The sequence below is a fragment of the Petromyzon marinus genome, chromosome 74 (assembly GCF_048934315.1).
Source record: "Petromyzon marinus isolate PM22_M1 ecotype Great Lakes invasive population chromosome 74, UKy_Petmar_22M1.pri1.0, whole genome shotgun sequence".
Taxonomy (NCBI): domain Eukaryota; kingdom Metazoa; phylum Chordata; class Hyperoartia; order Petromyzontiformes; family Petromyzontidae; genus Petromyzon; species Petromyzon marinus.
The window spans coordinates 7,362,699-7,376,737 of record NC_133740.1 but is presented as its reverse complement, the minus strand read 5'-3'; the positions used below and the strand labels follow the sequence as shown (position 1 = coordinate 7,376,737).

The 14,039-nt window shown below is 58.4% G+C and overlaps 1 protein-coding gene across 1 annotated transcript in view; it reads right to left on the bottom strand.

Annotated features, from left to right (window-relative positions):
• LOC142905333 (spectrin alpha chain, non-erythrocytic 1-like) overlaps nt 1–14,039 on the bottom strand; it is a 34,444-nt gene continuing 20,405 nt past the window's right edge. Inside the window, 9 exon segments of the mRNA XM_076056039.1 lie at nt 1–1,944; nt 2,762–2,909; nt 4,368–4,514; nt 4,789–4,842; nt 5,893–5,953; nt 5,956–6,088; nt 9,304–9,358; nt 12,590–12,607; nt 13,809–13,921. Coding sequence (XP_075912154.1) covers nt 1,819–1,944; nt 2,762–2,909; nt 4,368–4,514; nt 4,789–4,842; nt 5,893–5,953; nt 5,956–6,088; nt 9,304–9,358; nt 12,590–12,607; nt 13,809–13,921 — 855 coding nt within the window. The 3' untranslated portion in view covers nt 1–1,818.

Here is a 14,039-nt window from a genome sequence, read left to right as displayed (position 1 = left end):
TGGGTGTGCAAGCGGATTTATTTGGACACGGACGAACAGACACGCGCACACACATACACACGTGCTAAAACTACGCGCGCCGGCGAGACTAACACCGTCAACCCCCCCCCCCGCCCACGAGACCGAGCCGACCGAAATCACCGGGCCTACCCGACTCGCCGACCGGAGCCGGAGGCCTCGACAGGAGGTCGTGAAAACTCTTTCTTTAAAACTGCTCGTCGTTGTGTTTAGTGTTGTCGTCCTTTCGCACCCCCCCCCACACCCCCCCCACTTACCGCACCTCCGATTTGGCGACGGTTTGGCCACGGCACGGTGGCGCGCAAAAGGAGTTCAACCAACAACCGTGCCGGACGTCAGGGTAGCGGCGGCAGCCGCCGCCTTCCCCCATCGTCGTCACCGCCGCCGCCAACCACATCGGTCAATGTGCCAATTCCATCCGACGAGAATTGTCGTCGTCGTCGCCGCCGGCAAAATCACCGCCGTCGTCATCATCATCACCGCCGCCGCCAACGCCATGAGCCAACGTGCCAATTCCATCCGACGAGAATCGTCGTTGTCGTCGTCATCATCGCCGCCGTTCAAAAAAAGACTTGGTCCATCCCCTCGCCCGTGGACCGGACGGAGACTGTACGGAGACCGTACGGAGACCGGACAGAGACCGGACAGAGACCGGACAGAGACCGGACAGAGACCGGACAGAGACCGGACAGAGACCGGACAGAGACCGTACGGAGACCGTACGGAGACCGTACGGAGACCGGACGGAGACAGTACGGAGACAGTACGGAGACCGTACGGAGACCGTAGTTGCGACGCTCACTTGCCGTCTCGCTCTCTCTCGCTCTCCCGACCGACCGACCGCGCACCGCATTTTCCTAAAATCACCGCCGATTTACACAGCCGATTTACACAGCCCTGCACCGGACGACGACGACGACGCCGCCAACACCGCCGGCCACGCACCGATTTCACCGATTAGAGGCTCTCGTCTCATTGCGGGGGAGACAGGCGGTGGGGGGGGGGGGGGGTTGACCGGGTGAGCCCGGCGCTAACGGCGACTAACGCCGTCGCAGTGCGACGGAGACTACTACAACTACTGCAAGAAGCGCGATGCAGCGGCGTGCGGTGAGAGATGCGCGCCGCTGAGCTGTGGTTAGCGAGCGTGCTGCAGGGGTTGGTGTGTGTGAGGGTTTGGGGGTTAGTGTGAGTGGGGGTTAGTGCGTGAGTGTGAGTGGGGGTTAGTGTGTGAGTGGGGGTTAGTGTGTGTGTGTGTGAGTGGGGGTTAGTGTGTGTGTGTGTTCCATGCGAGTGAGTGTTCTGTGTGTGCGAGTGTTCCCCAGGGTTAGTGGGTGTGTGTGAATGTTCCTAAGGGTTAGTGTGCGTGAGCGCGCTGTGGGGTTAGCGTGAGTGAGCGTGAGCGCGCTGTGGGGTGAGCGTGAGTGAGCGCGCTGTGGGGTGAGCGTGAGTGAGCGCGCTGTGGGGTGAGCGTGAGTGAGCGCGCTGTGGGGTGAGCGTGAGCGCGCTTGTGGGGTGAGCGTGAGTGAGCGTGATTGAGCGCGCTGTGGGGTGAGCGTGAGTGAGCGCGCTGTGGGGTGAGCGTGAGTGAGCGCGCTGCGCTGTGGGGTGAGCGTGAGTGAGCGTGAGCGCGCTGTGGGGTGAGCGTGAGTGAGTGCGCTGTGGGGTGAGCGTGAGTGAGCGTGAGCGCGCTGTGGGGTGAGCGTGAGTGAGCGCGCTGTGGGGTGAGCGTGAGTGAGCGTGAGCGCGCTGTGGGGTGAGCGAGTGCAAGGAGGGATTGGGGATGGGGGCGGGGTGGCCGTGCTAGTTTTGGAAGAGCGAGCGCGTGAACTCGATGTAGTCAAAGGCGCCGGGCAGCTCGCGACCCTTGCCGTCGCAGTACGGCTTCATGTGCGAGATGCAGTAGTCGGCTTGCTCCCGCGTGAGGTTCTGCTCCCGCACAGGTGGGGGGGGGGGGGGGGGAGACACATACGGAGGGTGAGCACACAAGAACAAAGATCCCCACAGTGTAGCCTCAACAGGCTGCAGGGGCAAGAGCCGTTAAGCGAGCACCGCCTGGTGCACGAGGGGGTGGTGTGGCCAGCACCACGCCCGGCAGCCTTTGTGTCCCCCAGCGGCGAAATTACTAAGCACCGCTACACCAGGTACTCATTTTGAGGCTGAGTCGACCTAGGGCATGCCCGGGACCGGTTCAGATAATCGTCACCGGTGTTGGCCGTGGGCGGGAATCGAACTCGGGACGCCGGGTTCGCAGCGCGGCGTAGCGCTAACCGCTAGACCACCGCTCCCCACTGTAAGCACACACACACATGCGCACACATGCGCACGAACACGACGTCGTACGATGCGCGCGAGAGGAAGTCCAATGCACGTTCATACGTGCTGGAAAAAAGAGCTTTGTAGCTCATCGGATTCTTCGGGTATAAAGCAAGATTATGACTTACATACACACACATCACCACCACCACATACACGCACACACACACACACACGACACCTCCATGTAGCGTGAACAGACTGTAGGGCAGGAAGTGGGGGTGGCAGTGATAGAGGGGGGGCGACGTTGTCGCGACTGACCGGTGAATGACGGCTGTGGTGTGTGTACGTGCGGTGTGTTTACGTGTACGCGTGCGTGCGTGCGTGCGGCAGGGGAGCACGGAGATAGTGATGTGCGTGTCGTGTACGTACGTACGTGTGTACGTGTGGCGTGTGCACGTGTGGTGCGTGCGCGCGTGCGTTGGGGCACCTGGTACAGCTCCTCCTTGGTGACGAAGGGCTTCCCCTCGGCGCTGAGAGCCCGGAAGGCGCTCTCCACCTCGTCCGACGACTTCACGTTCTCCGTCTCGCGGCTGATCATGAACGCCATGTACTCCTGCAGCGACACCTGCCCGTCCCTGCAACGACAAAAACGCAACGCTCGCTCGCTTGCCCGCCCGCCCGCCCATCCGATCGCGCACTCGCTCTCCCAATCACGCACTCGCTCGCTCACCCGCTCGCTCACCCGCTCGCTCACCCACGTAGTCACGCACTCGCCCACTCGCTCTCCCAATCACGCACTCGCTCGCTCACCCGCTCGCTCTCTAGCATAGTCACAGACTCACCCACTCGCTCACTCGCCCACTCGCTCTCCCAATCACGCACCCGCTCGCTCATCCGCTCGCTCTCTCGCGTAGTCACACACTCACCCACTCGCTCTCCCAATCACGCACTTGCTCGCTCACCCGCTCGCTCTCTCGCGTAGTCACACACTCACCCACTCGCTCACTCGCCCACTCGCTCTCCCAATCACGCACCCGTCGTTCACCCACTCGCTCTCTCGCGTAGTCACACACTCACCCACTCGCTCACTCGCCCACTCGCTCTCCCAATCACTCACCCGCTCGCTCACCCGCACGCTCTCTCGCGTAGTCACACACCCACTCGCTCTCCCAATCACACATTCGCTCGCTCACCCGCTCGCTCTCTCGCGTAGTCACACACTCACCCACTCGCTCACTCGCCCACACGCTCACCCGATCACACACTAGCCCAGCCACCCTCGCGTTGACGTGCCGACTCACTGTGTATCAGAGCTCAGCACAAACCGATTCCTGCTGCCACTCAATGCACAGGTGCCCAGTTCCCGCACTGCTCTAGCCCGGTATACAGGAGGGCATGGGTTCGACCCCGACCCTGACGCCTGCTGCTGTATATTTGGAGTTTGCGTGTCTCTCTCATCATCATCACGGTGGCTAGGAGATGTTAACTACCTTGCCTGGTCCACAGCAGGTCGTGGGTTCGATCCCGACCCTGACGACGCCTGCTGCTGCTGCTGTATATTTGGAGTTTTCGGTGTCTCTCTCTCTCTCTCATCATCATCACGGTGGCTAGGAGATGTTAACTACCTCGCCTGGTCTACAGGAGGTCGTGGGTTTGACCCCGACCCTGACGCCTGCTGCTGTATATTTGGAGTCTGCGTGTCTCTCTCCTCGGGCTTTTTACCCCCTCCGCATTTAGAATCGACATCAGGGGGGTTCAGATTATATTTGGCTGCTGCTAGAAATCTCCACGTGATGATGATGATGACACGGACGGTGGGGTGGGTGAGGTGGGTGGGGGGGTGGGTGGGTGGGCCGGCGCGACCAGGGGCGGAGCCAGGGGGGGGGTGTGACCGGGGTGACATTCTGCGTATAAGTGTACGACACTCGGTCTGGCGGACTCCGTGCAACTGCATCGTCAGAGCGTGTCGCCAACCGACGGCGTCTAGCTCAACAGCCCGACTCTCTAAATCATTCTTGAAATTAAAATCCTGGCTCCGCCCCCGGGGCGCGACGACGACGGGCGGGAGGGAGGGACTGCGGCGGCGGCGTTACCGGTTGGGGTCGACGATGTTGAGGATGTTCTGGAACTCCGGGTCGGGTTCGCCCTCCTCCACCATGGGCAGGTCGTAGCCCAGCGAGCGAAGGCACGACTTGAACTCCTGGTGGTTGAGGCGGCCCGAGCGGTCCTTGTCAAAGTGCCTGGCGGACGTGTCGCGGTTGTGGGGGGGCGGCGATGGGGGGGGGGGGTGGCGGGGGTTACTCGTGCGTGCAAGTGTCGGACACACGCCACGTGTCGGAACACACAAGTGGAACCGCGTATGCAGGAGGTCTCGGGACAGACCCCTACAGGTGCCACGGGTTGGCCGACTGAGATGACCGGTAGACGCACACACGGCTGTACCCCCAACTGAACGATTCACACACACACACACGTGAGTGCGTGCGTGCGAGCGAGCGAGAGGGGGCGACTCACTTGAACATCATGCTGAAGTCCTTGAGGGCCTCCTCTGTGACGCCCGTCGTGTTCCTGCAGACACGCGCACACCGGCGTCACCCCCACGGCCAGTGCTCCGAGCGCGTGCATTGTGTGTATGCGTGTTGTGTGTGTGTGCGTGTTGTGTGTGTGTGTGTGCGTATGTGGCGCGTGTGTGTGTGGTTACTGCGCGGGTCCACGTGGAGCGAGTGTGTGGAGCGAGTGGTGAGGACCGAGTGAGCGAGCGGCGAGGAACGAGCGAGCGGTGTGACCGACCACTGCGAGCAAGCTGTGAGGAGCGAGCGGTGAGGAGCGAGCGATGTGAGAGGTGACGAAGGAGCGAGCGGTGAGGACCGAGCGAGCGAGCGGCGAGGAACGAGCGAGCGGTGTGACCGACCGATGCGAGCAAGCTGTGAGGAGCGAGCGGTGAGGAACGAGCGAGTGGTGAGGACCGAGCGGCGAGGAACGAGCGAGCGAGTGGCGAGGAATGAGCGAGCGGTGTGACCGAGCGATGCGAGCAAACTGTGAGGAGCGAGCGGTGAGGAGCGAGCGATGCGAGCGGTGACGAACGAGCGAGCGGTGAGGACCGAGCGAGCGAGGAACGAGCGAGCGGTGTGACCGACCGATGCGAGCAAGCTGTGAGGAGCGAGCGGTGAGGAGCGAGCGGTGAGGAGCGAGCGATGCGAGCGGTGAGGAACGAGCGGTGAGGAACGAGCGAGTGTGAGGACCGAGCGAGCGAGCGAGCGGCGAGGAACGAGCGAGCGAGCGGCGAGGACCGAGCGAGTGGTGAGGACCGAGCGAGCGAGCGGCGAGGAACGAGCGAGCGAGCGGCGAGGACCGAGCGAGCGGTGTGACCGAGCGATGCGAGCGAGCTGTGAGGAGCGAGCGGCGAGGACCGAGCGAGCGGTGTGACCGAGCGATGCGAGCGAGCTGTGAGGAGCGAGCGGCGAGGACCGGGCGAGCGGTGCGAGCAGAGTGAACGATCGCGGAGAGCGGTGCGGTGTGAGCTAGCGAGCGGTGCGAGTGACCGAGCGAGCGTGGAGCGAGCGAGCGAGCGAGCGGTGCGACCGAGCGCGAGCGGTGAGAGCGGTGCGACCCTCTCACCGGGCCTGTATCTGCTGCTCCAGGTTGTGCTGCATGCGCATGCCCAGCTGGTCCAGCTGGTCCACTGCTGCGCCAGCCCCACAGTGCTGTGCTCCGTGTATTTGTTGTCCAGGATGAGTGCCTCCTCCATGGCAGCGCCCAGGTCTTCGATCTTCTTCAGCTGGCTCTTCATGGCGCGGATCTCCTGGTGCTTGCGCTGCACGGGCGCGGGGGGCAGCGGGAGAGGGGGGGGGCAGCGAGGGGGGGGGGGGGCAGGGGGGTGCGGGGCAGCAGTCATGCACGCCAATCAAGCAGTGAGAAACGCCTTTCTTGTTGTTGTTAGTTTTGTTGTTGTTGTGTTAGTTTGTTGTTGTTGTGTGTTAGTTTGTTGTTGTTGTTGTTGTGTGTTAGTTTGTTGTCTTTCCCCCCCCCCCCACCACCTCCGATAAGCACAGTTGGCTACGTATGGTGCGGAAGAAGTTCAACACACGTACATACATAATGCACAATACACTACACAATACACTACACTATACACTACACAATAGACTGCACTATACGATACACTATACACTACACTATACACTGCACTATACACTGAACTATACACTGCACTATACACTGCAATATACACTACACACTACACTATTATACACTACACTATACACTACACAAGTATATACCACACTACTATACACTACACTAGTATATACTACACTACTATACTAGTATGTACCACACTACTATACACTATACTAGTATATACCACACTACTATACCCTATACTAGTATACACTACACTACTATACACTACACTAGTATATACCACACTACTATACACTACACTAGTATATACCACACTACTATACACTACACTAGTATATACCACACTACTATACACTACACTAGTATATACCACACTACTATACACTATACTAGTATATACCACACTACTATACTAGTATATACCACACTACTATACACTATACTAGTATATACCACACTACTATACACTATACTAGTATATACCACACTACTATACACTACACTAGTATATACTACACTACTATACTAGTATATACCACACTACTATACACTATACTAGTGTAGAGGTGTTAACTACGCGCTGTTGCGTAACCTGCGTTGCCACCAGGGCAGTGCAGCATTACCCCGGGGTACAACGGTTGGGGTCAGTCGAGGTGAAACGGATCGTGGCCAGGGTTTGGTGCGAACCAATCAGACGGTTCCACGTGGGAATGTATGATTGGTTCTACCTGGCCACGAAGGGGTATAAGACGGGTGACCCAACGGACCTCGGGGAGTTCTCTCCCTGCACGAAGATAGAAGACTGGGCTGAAGCCTAGCTAGGACCCTGGACCAGCCTTTCAGCCCTTCTAAGGGCTAAGGCTCGGCATATCCAGTGGTCAGGACCCACCGGGCCAGCGGTGGGTCAGATAGCCTCCCCTAGGTCCTAGCCGGAGGACTAGGATAGCGGTAGACGTGTGAGTCCCGCCAAGTCCGGAGGTTGTACCTCCTTAGGTATCAAGGAGGTTAGCGGTAGACGTGTGAGTCCCGCCAGGTCCGGAGGCTGTACCTCCCTAGGGTATCGGGTGAGGGGACCGAATATCCCTCTGTGTGTGTTAAGCGTTGTATAAGGAAATAATACAATAAACAGAGTGTGCCTCCTAAAGAAGTCTGCTCGTCCTTACAACACTACACTACTATACCCTATACTAGTATACACTACACTACTATACACTACACTATACACTACACTAGTATATACCACACTACTATACACTACACTAGTATATACTACACTACACTATACACTACACTAGTATATACCACACTACTATATACCACACTAGTATACACCACACTACTATATACCACACTAGTATATACCACACTAGTATACACCACACTACTATACACTACACTACTATATACTACACTAGTATATACTACACTAGTATATACTACACTAGTATATACTACACTAGTATATACTACACTAGTATATACTACACTAGTATATACTACACTACTATACACTACACTACTATACACTACACTACTATATACTACACTACTATATACTACACTACTATATACCACACTACTATACACTACACTACTATATACTACACTACACTATATACCACACTAGTATACACCACACTACTATACACTACACTACTATACACTACACTACTATATACCACACTACTATACACTACACTACTATATACTACACTACTATACACTACACTACTATATACTACACTAGTATATACTACACTATATACCACACTACTATACACCACACTAGTATACACCACACTACTATACACCACACTACTATACACTACACTACTATATACCACACTACTATACACTACACTACTATATACTACACTAGTATATACTACACTACACTATATACCACACTAGTATACACTACACTACTATACACTACACTACTATATACTACACTAGTATATACTACACTACTATATACCACACTAGTATATACTACACTACTATACACTACACTACTATATACTACACTAGTATATACTACACTACTATACACCACACTACAGTAGAACCCCGGAGATAGAACGCACCAGAACTCGAACAAATCGGTGTTTGAACGATATTTTAGTATTTCTGAACATTTTGTTGCCCCGGAAACCGAACGAAATTCGGAGGTCGAACGGCAATCACGACTTGAAATAACCTGCATGGCTGAGACGCGTGTGACCAGCAGCGTGCATGACGCTTGCTCAGACAAAGGGGACTCCCCTTCCAAACAATAACACCACCACCACCTCCTCACCACCTTCCACTCAAGCCATCAACTCTCCTCACTACAGGTAAAAGTGAAGCCCAATGTTCATTTATTTCATCTATTCCATTTATTTATTGTGTTTCTTGTATGATTTTATGCGTGTAATTACTGTATACTTCGTGTAAAAATGCTTTATAATGAGATATTTCTTGTGTCTGGAACCAATTAATGTCATTGGCATTAATTCTTATGGGGAAAATGAATTCGGCGTTCGAACAAATCGGTGTTCGAGTGGCCTTCTGGAACGAATTAAGTTCCATCTCCGGGGTGCCACTGTACTATACACTGCACTAGTATATACCACACTACTATAAACTACACACGACGCTACACACTACACTATACACTACATGATTATACACTACCCTGCTATACATGACACCACCATACTATTTTGAAAAAAAATTCTTTAGAACTGCTGTTTCTGTGCTTAAGTTTGTTGTCCTTCCCCCGCACCTCCGATTAGCGCGGTTGGCTACTGACGGTGCGAAACAAGTTCAACATACGTACACTACACTATACACTACACATACAGAGATCACCGTCAAACAACACCCACACACGGACGTACGTACCTTAGTGGCCTCCAGCTGAGACTCCAGCGTGCCGGACTCCTCCACCATGCACGACCTGGGCACACGGCACGCTGGGTCAGTGTGGCAGCACACACGCCGGGGTCACACGGCACGCTGGGGGTCACACGGCACGCTGGGGGTCACACGGCACGCTGGGGTCACACGCCGGGGTCACACGGCACGCTGGGGGTCACACGGCCGCTGGGGTCACACGGCACGCTGGGGGTCACACGGCACGCTGGGGTCACACGGCACGCTGGGGTCACACGCCGGGGTCACACGGCACGCTGGGGGTCACACGACCGCTGGGGTCACACGGCACGCTGGGGGTCACACGGCACGCTGGGGTCTCACGGCACGCTGGGGTCACACGCTGGGGTCACACGGCACACTGGGGTCACACGGCACACTGGGGTCACACGCTGGGGTCACAAGGCACACTGGGGTCACACGCTGGGGTCACACGGCACACTGGGGTCACACGGCACACTGGGGTCACACGACACGCTGGGGTCACACGGCACGCTGGGGTCACACGCTGGGGTCACATGGCACGCTGGGGTCACACGGCACACTGGGGTCACACGCTGGGGTCACACGGCACGCTGGGGTCACACGGCACGCTGGGGTCATTCGCTGGGGTCACACGGCACGCTGGGGTCACATGCTGGGGTCACACGGCACGCTGGGGTCACACGGCACACTGGGGTCACACGGCACACACGGCACACTGGGGTCACACGGCACACACGGCACATGCACCGGGGACACACGGCACGCTGGGGTCACACGGCACGCTGGGGTCACACACTGGGGTCACACGGCACACTGGGGTCACATGCTGGGGTCACACGGCACACTGAGGTCACACGGCACGCTGGGGTCACACGGCACACACACACCGGGGACACACGGTACACACACACCGGGGACACACGGCACGGCACGCTGCACACCACACTCCTGGCCATGCTCTGGTCACCCAAGGGGTTAGTCCACCACACTCGTCACGTGGCGTGTGACACAACCAACAGCGCCCGCGACCGCCACCGAGCGAGCCACACTGGCGGCAGCCGGCCGAGCCCAGGGGTTAGCACACCGCGGTTAGTGACACCACGGACTCTCCATCCCCATGCAGCACCAGCAGCAGCAGCTACTACTGGTCGAGTTTGGCGGAGGGTTAAGGGGTTAGAGGAGGGCCCCGTGGGACTCATGCACCGCCAGGCTCCACCACACGGCAAACACGGGGGGGGAGGGGGGGGGGGCACGCCGTCCAACGGCCCCGCCACCACCATCACTACTACCGCCACCATCACCACCACCACTACCGCCGCCGCCCGGTAATGATTCGCAACTCTTTGCGTTGTGGTGTGGGCGCGCCTAGGCCGCTCAGAGGCTCTCGGCCTGCGGGGACGGGTGGTGGTGGGGGGGGTCAGCGGCGGCGGTGATGGCGGTAGTGGGGGTGGTGGTAGTGGGGGTGGCGGTAGTGGGGGTGGTAGTGGGGGTGGGAGGTCAGCGGCGGCAACCTTCCGGCCAGATCGTCGCCCACTTCGTATTTAAGGACGCGAATGATGCGCCGGTACGCTATGCTGCGTGGCGCGCGCGCGGGGGGGGGCGATGGCGGGGACGAGCACAGCGAGGAGGAGGGGGACGAGGAGGAGGAGGAGGAGGAAGAGGGAGACAAGAGCAGAGTGAGACACGAACACCGACAGTACCACCACCAGCGCCGGCACCGGCAGCGTCGGCACAGAGACAAACTCGGGGACATAAACTCGAGAAAACGGAGAAGCGTGAAGCTAATTCAAGAGGAACGGAGAGGGAGGCACGGGGAGGCGAGGGGAGGGGGGGCTTGCCCAGAGTGGCTGCCGTGGACACGCACGCGTGTGTGTGTGTGTACACGTGGGTGGACTGTGTGTGTGTACACGTGGGTGGACTGTGTGTGTGTGTGTACACGTGGGTGGACTGTGTGTGTGTGTACACGTGGGTGGACTGTGTGTGTGTACACGTGGGTGGACTGTGTGTGTGTGTGTACACGTGGGTGGACTGTGTGTGTGTGTACGCGTGGGTGGACTGTGTGTGTGTGTACGCGTGGGTGGACTGTGTGTGTACACGTGGGTGGACTGTGTGTGTGTGTACGCGTGGGTGGACTGTGTGTGTACACGTGGGTGGACTGTGTGTGTGTGTGTACGCGTGGGTGGACTGTGTGTGTGTGTGTACATGTGGGTGGACTGTGTGTGTACACGTGGGTGGACTGTGTGTGTGTACACGTGGGTGGACTGTGTGTGTGTGTGTGTACACGTGGGTGGACTGTGTGTGTGTGTACGCGTGGGTGGACTGTGTGTGTGTGTACGCGTGGGTGGACTGTGTGTGTACACGTGGGTGGACTGTGTGTGTGTGTACGCGTGGGTGGACTGTGTGTGTACACGTGGGTGGACTGTGTGTGTGTGTGTACGCGTGGGTGGACTGTGTGTGTGTGTGTACATGTGGGTGGACTGTGTGTGTACACGTGGGTGGACTGTGTGTGTGTACACGTGGGTGGACTGTGTGTGTGTGTGTGTACACGTGGGTGGACTGTGTGTGTGTGTGTACACGTGGGTGGACTGTGTGTGTGTGTACGCGTGGGTGGACTGTGTGTGTACACGTGGGTGGACTGTGTGTGTGTGTACGCGTGGGTGGACTGTGTGTGTACACGTGGGTGGACTGTGTGTGTGTGTGTACGCGTGGGTGGACTGTGTGTGTGTGTGTACACGTGGGTGGACTGTGTGTGTGTACACGTGGGTGGACTGTGTGTGTGTGTGTGTACACGTGGGTGGACTGTGTGTGTGTGTGTACACGTGGGTGGACTGTGTGTGTGTACGCGTGGGTGGACTGTGTGTGTGTGTACACGCGTGGGTGGATTGTGTGTGTGTGTACGCGTGGGTGGATTGTGTGTGTGTGTACACGTGGGTGGATTGTGTGTGTGTACACGCGTGGGTGGATTGTGTGTGTGTACACGTGGGTGCACTGTGTGTGTGTACACGTTGGTGGACTGTGTGTGTGTGTACGCGTGGGTGGACTGTGTGTGTGTACGCGTGTTTGGGCTGTGTGTGTGTGTACACGCGTGGGTGGATTGTGTGTGTGTGTGTACGCGTGGGTGGATTGTGTGTGTGTGTATGCGTGAGTGGAGTTTGTGTGTGCGCGTGGGTGGGCTGTGCGCGCGTGTGGGCACACGCGTGCGTGTGTACACGCGTGTGTGGGCACACGTGTGTGGGCTGCGTGGCCGCGCGTGCGAGCGTGCGGTATTAACCCGTCCAGGAGGTAGGTCCTGTCCACCGGGGGCCCCGGCCATCGTCGCAGATTCGTCGGCGGCGGAGAGACGCCGCGACGAGGAGGCAGAAAACACGGACAACGGATTCGTAGTGGGGGGGGGGGGGCGGTGGTGTGTGGGGGGGGGCACGCCAGAAATCACGATGAAGACCAATCGGATCGGACAGGAAATGGAATGAGGCGAGGGAGGCGTGGGAAGAGAGAAGGAACAACACGGGCGACGTTAGCCTGCATCCACCACCACCACCACGGCGGCAACGCCGTTCGCTCACCCCCCCTTGGGGCGTTCGCTCACCCCCTCCCCCACCACACCTCGCCCCTGTCTTGGCTCCACGACGCCGGCTCGGCCTCCGCCTCCCCTCCTCGGTTTCCCGCACGCCACGGATTCACCGCTCTCTCACCGTCGTCGATTTAGTCCAGCCGCCACGCGCACGTTCAACGCTCCTCCTGCTCCTCGTCCTCCCCCCCCCATCCTCCTCCACTCCCCCATTCTCCTCCCCCTCCTCCTACTCCCACCCCGCTCCTCCTGTGTGCGTGCCAAGCGAGCAGCTGGCCCGGGCGTGGTGTGGAGCGAGCGAGTGAATGAGCGAGCGCATGGCTGGGAGGATGAGGCTGGACCTGGTCTCGGTGAGCCATTGGTGGAAGGCGCTGGCGCGTGGTGAGCGAATGAGCCAGCGAGCGAGTGAGTCGGTGAGCGAGCGAGCAGCTGGGAGGGTGAGGCTGGACCTGGTCTCGGTGAGCTATTGATGGAAGGCGTTGGCGTGGCAAACGAGTGAGCGAGCAAGTGAGTGAGCCAGTGAGCGAGTCAGCGAGCGAGTGAGTGAGCCAGTGAACCAGTGAGTGAGTGAGCGAGCGAGTGAGTGAGCCAGTGAGCGATTGAGCGAGCGAGTGAGCGCATAGCTGGAGGGGGGGGGTTGGACCTGGTCTCGGTGAGCTACTGATGGAAGGCGTTGGCGTGGCGAACGAGTGAGCCAGTGAACCAGTGAGTGAGTGAGCGAGCGAGTGAGTGAGCCAGTGAGCGAGTGAGCGAGCGAGTGAGCGCATAGCTGGAGGGGGGGGGGGGTTGGACCTGATCTTGGTGAGCTACTGATGGAAGGCGTTGGCGTGGCGAACGAGTGAGCGAGCGAGTGAGCCAGTGAGCGAGCGAGTGAATGATCCAGTGAGCGAACGAGCGCATGGCTGGGAGGGTGAGGCTGGACCTGGTCTCGGTGAGCCACTGGTGGAAGGCGTTGGCGTGCTGAGCGAACTCCTGCCGGAGTTTGTCGTTCTCCTCCTGGCGGCGCTGCTCCTTCTGCAGCTCCTGCTCGCGCTCCTGCACCACGCCGGGGGCGAAACGCACCGCGGGGGGGCTCGTCAGCACGTCACGCACAGTCGCACAGTCACACACCGTCACACACAGTCGCACACCGTCACACACCAGCACGCACACA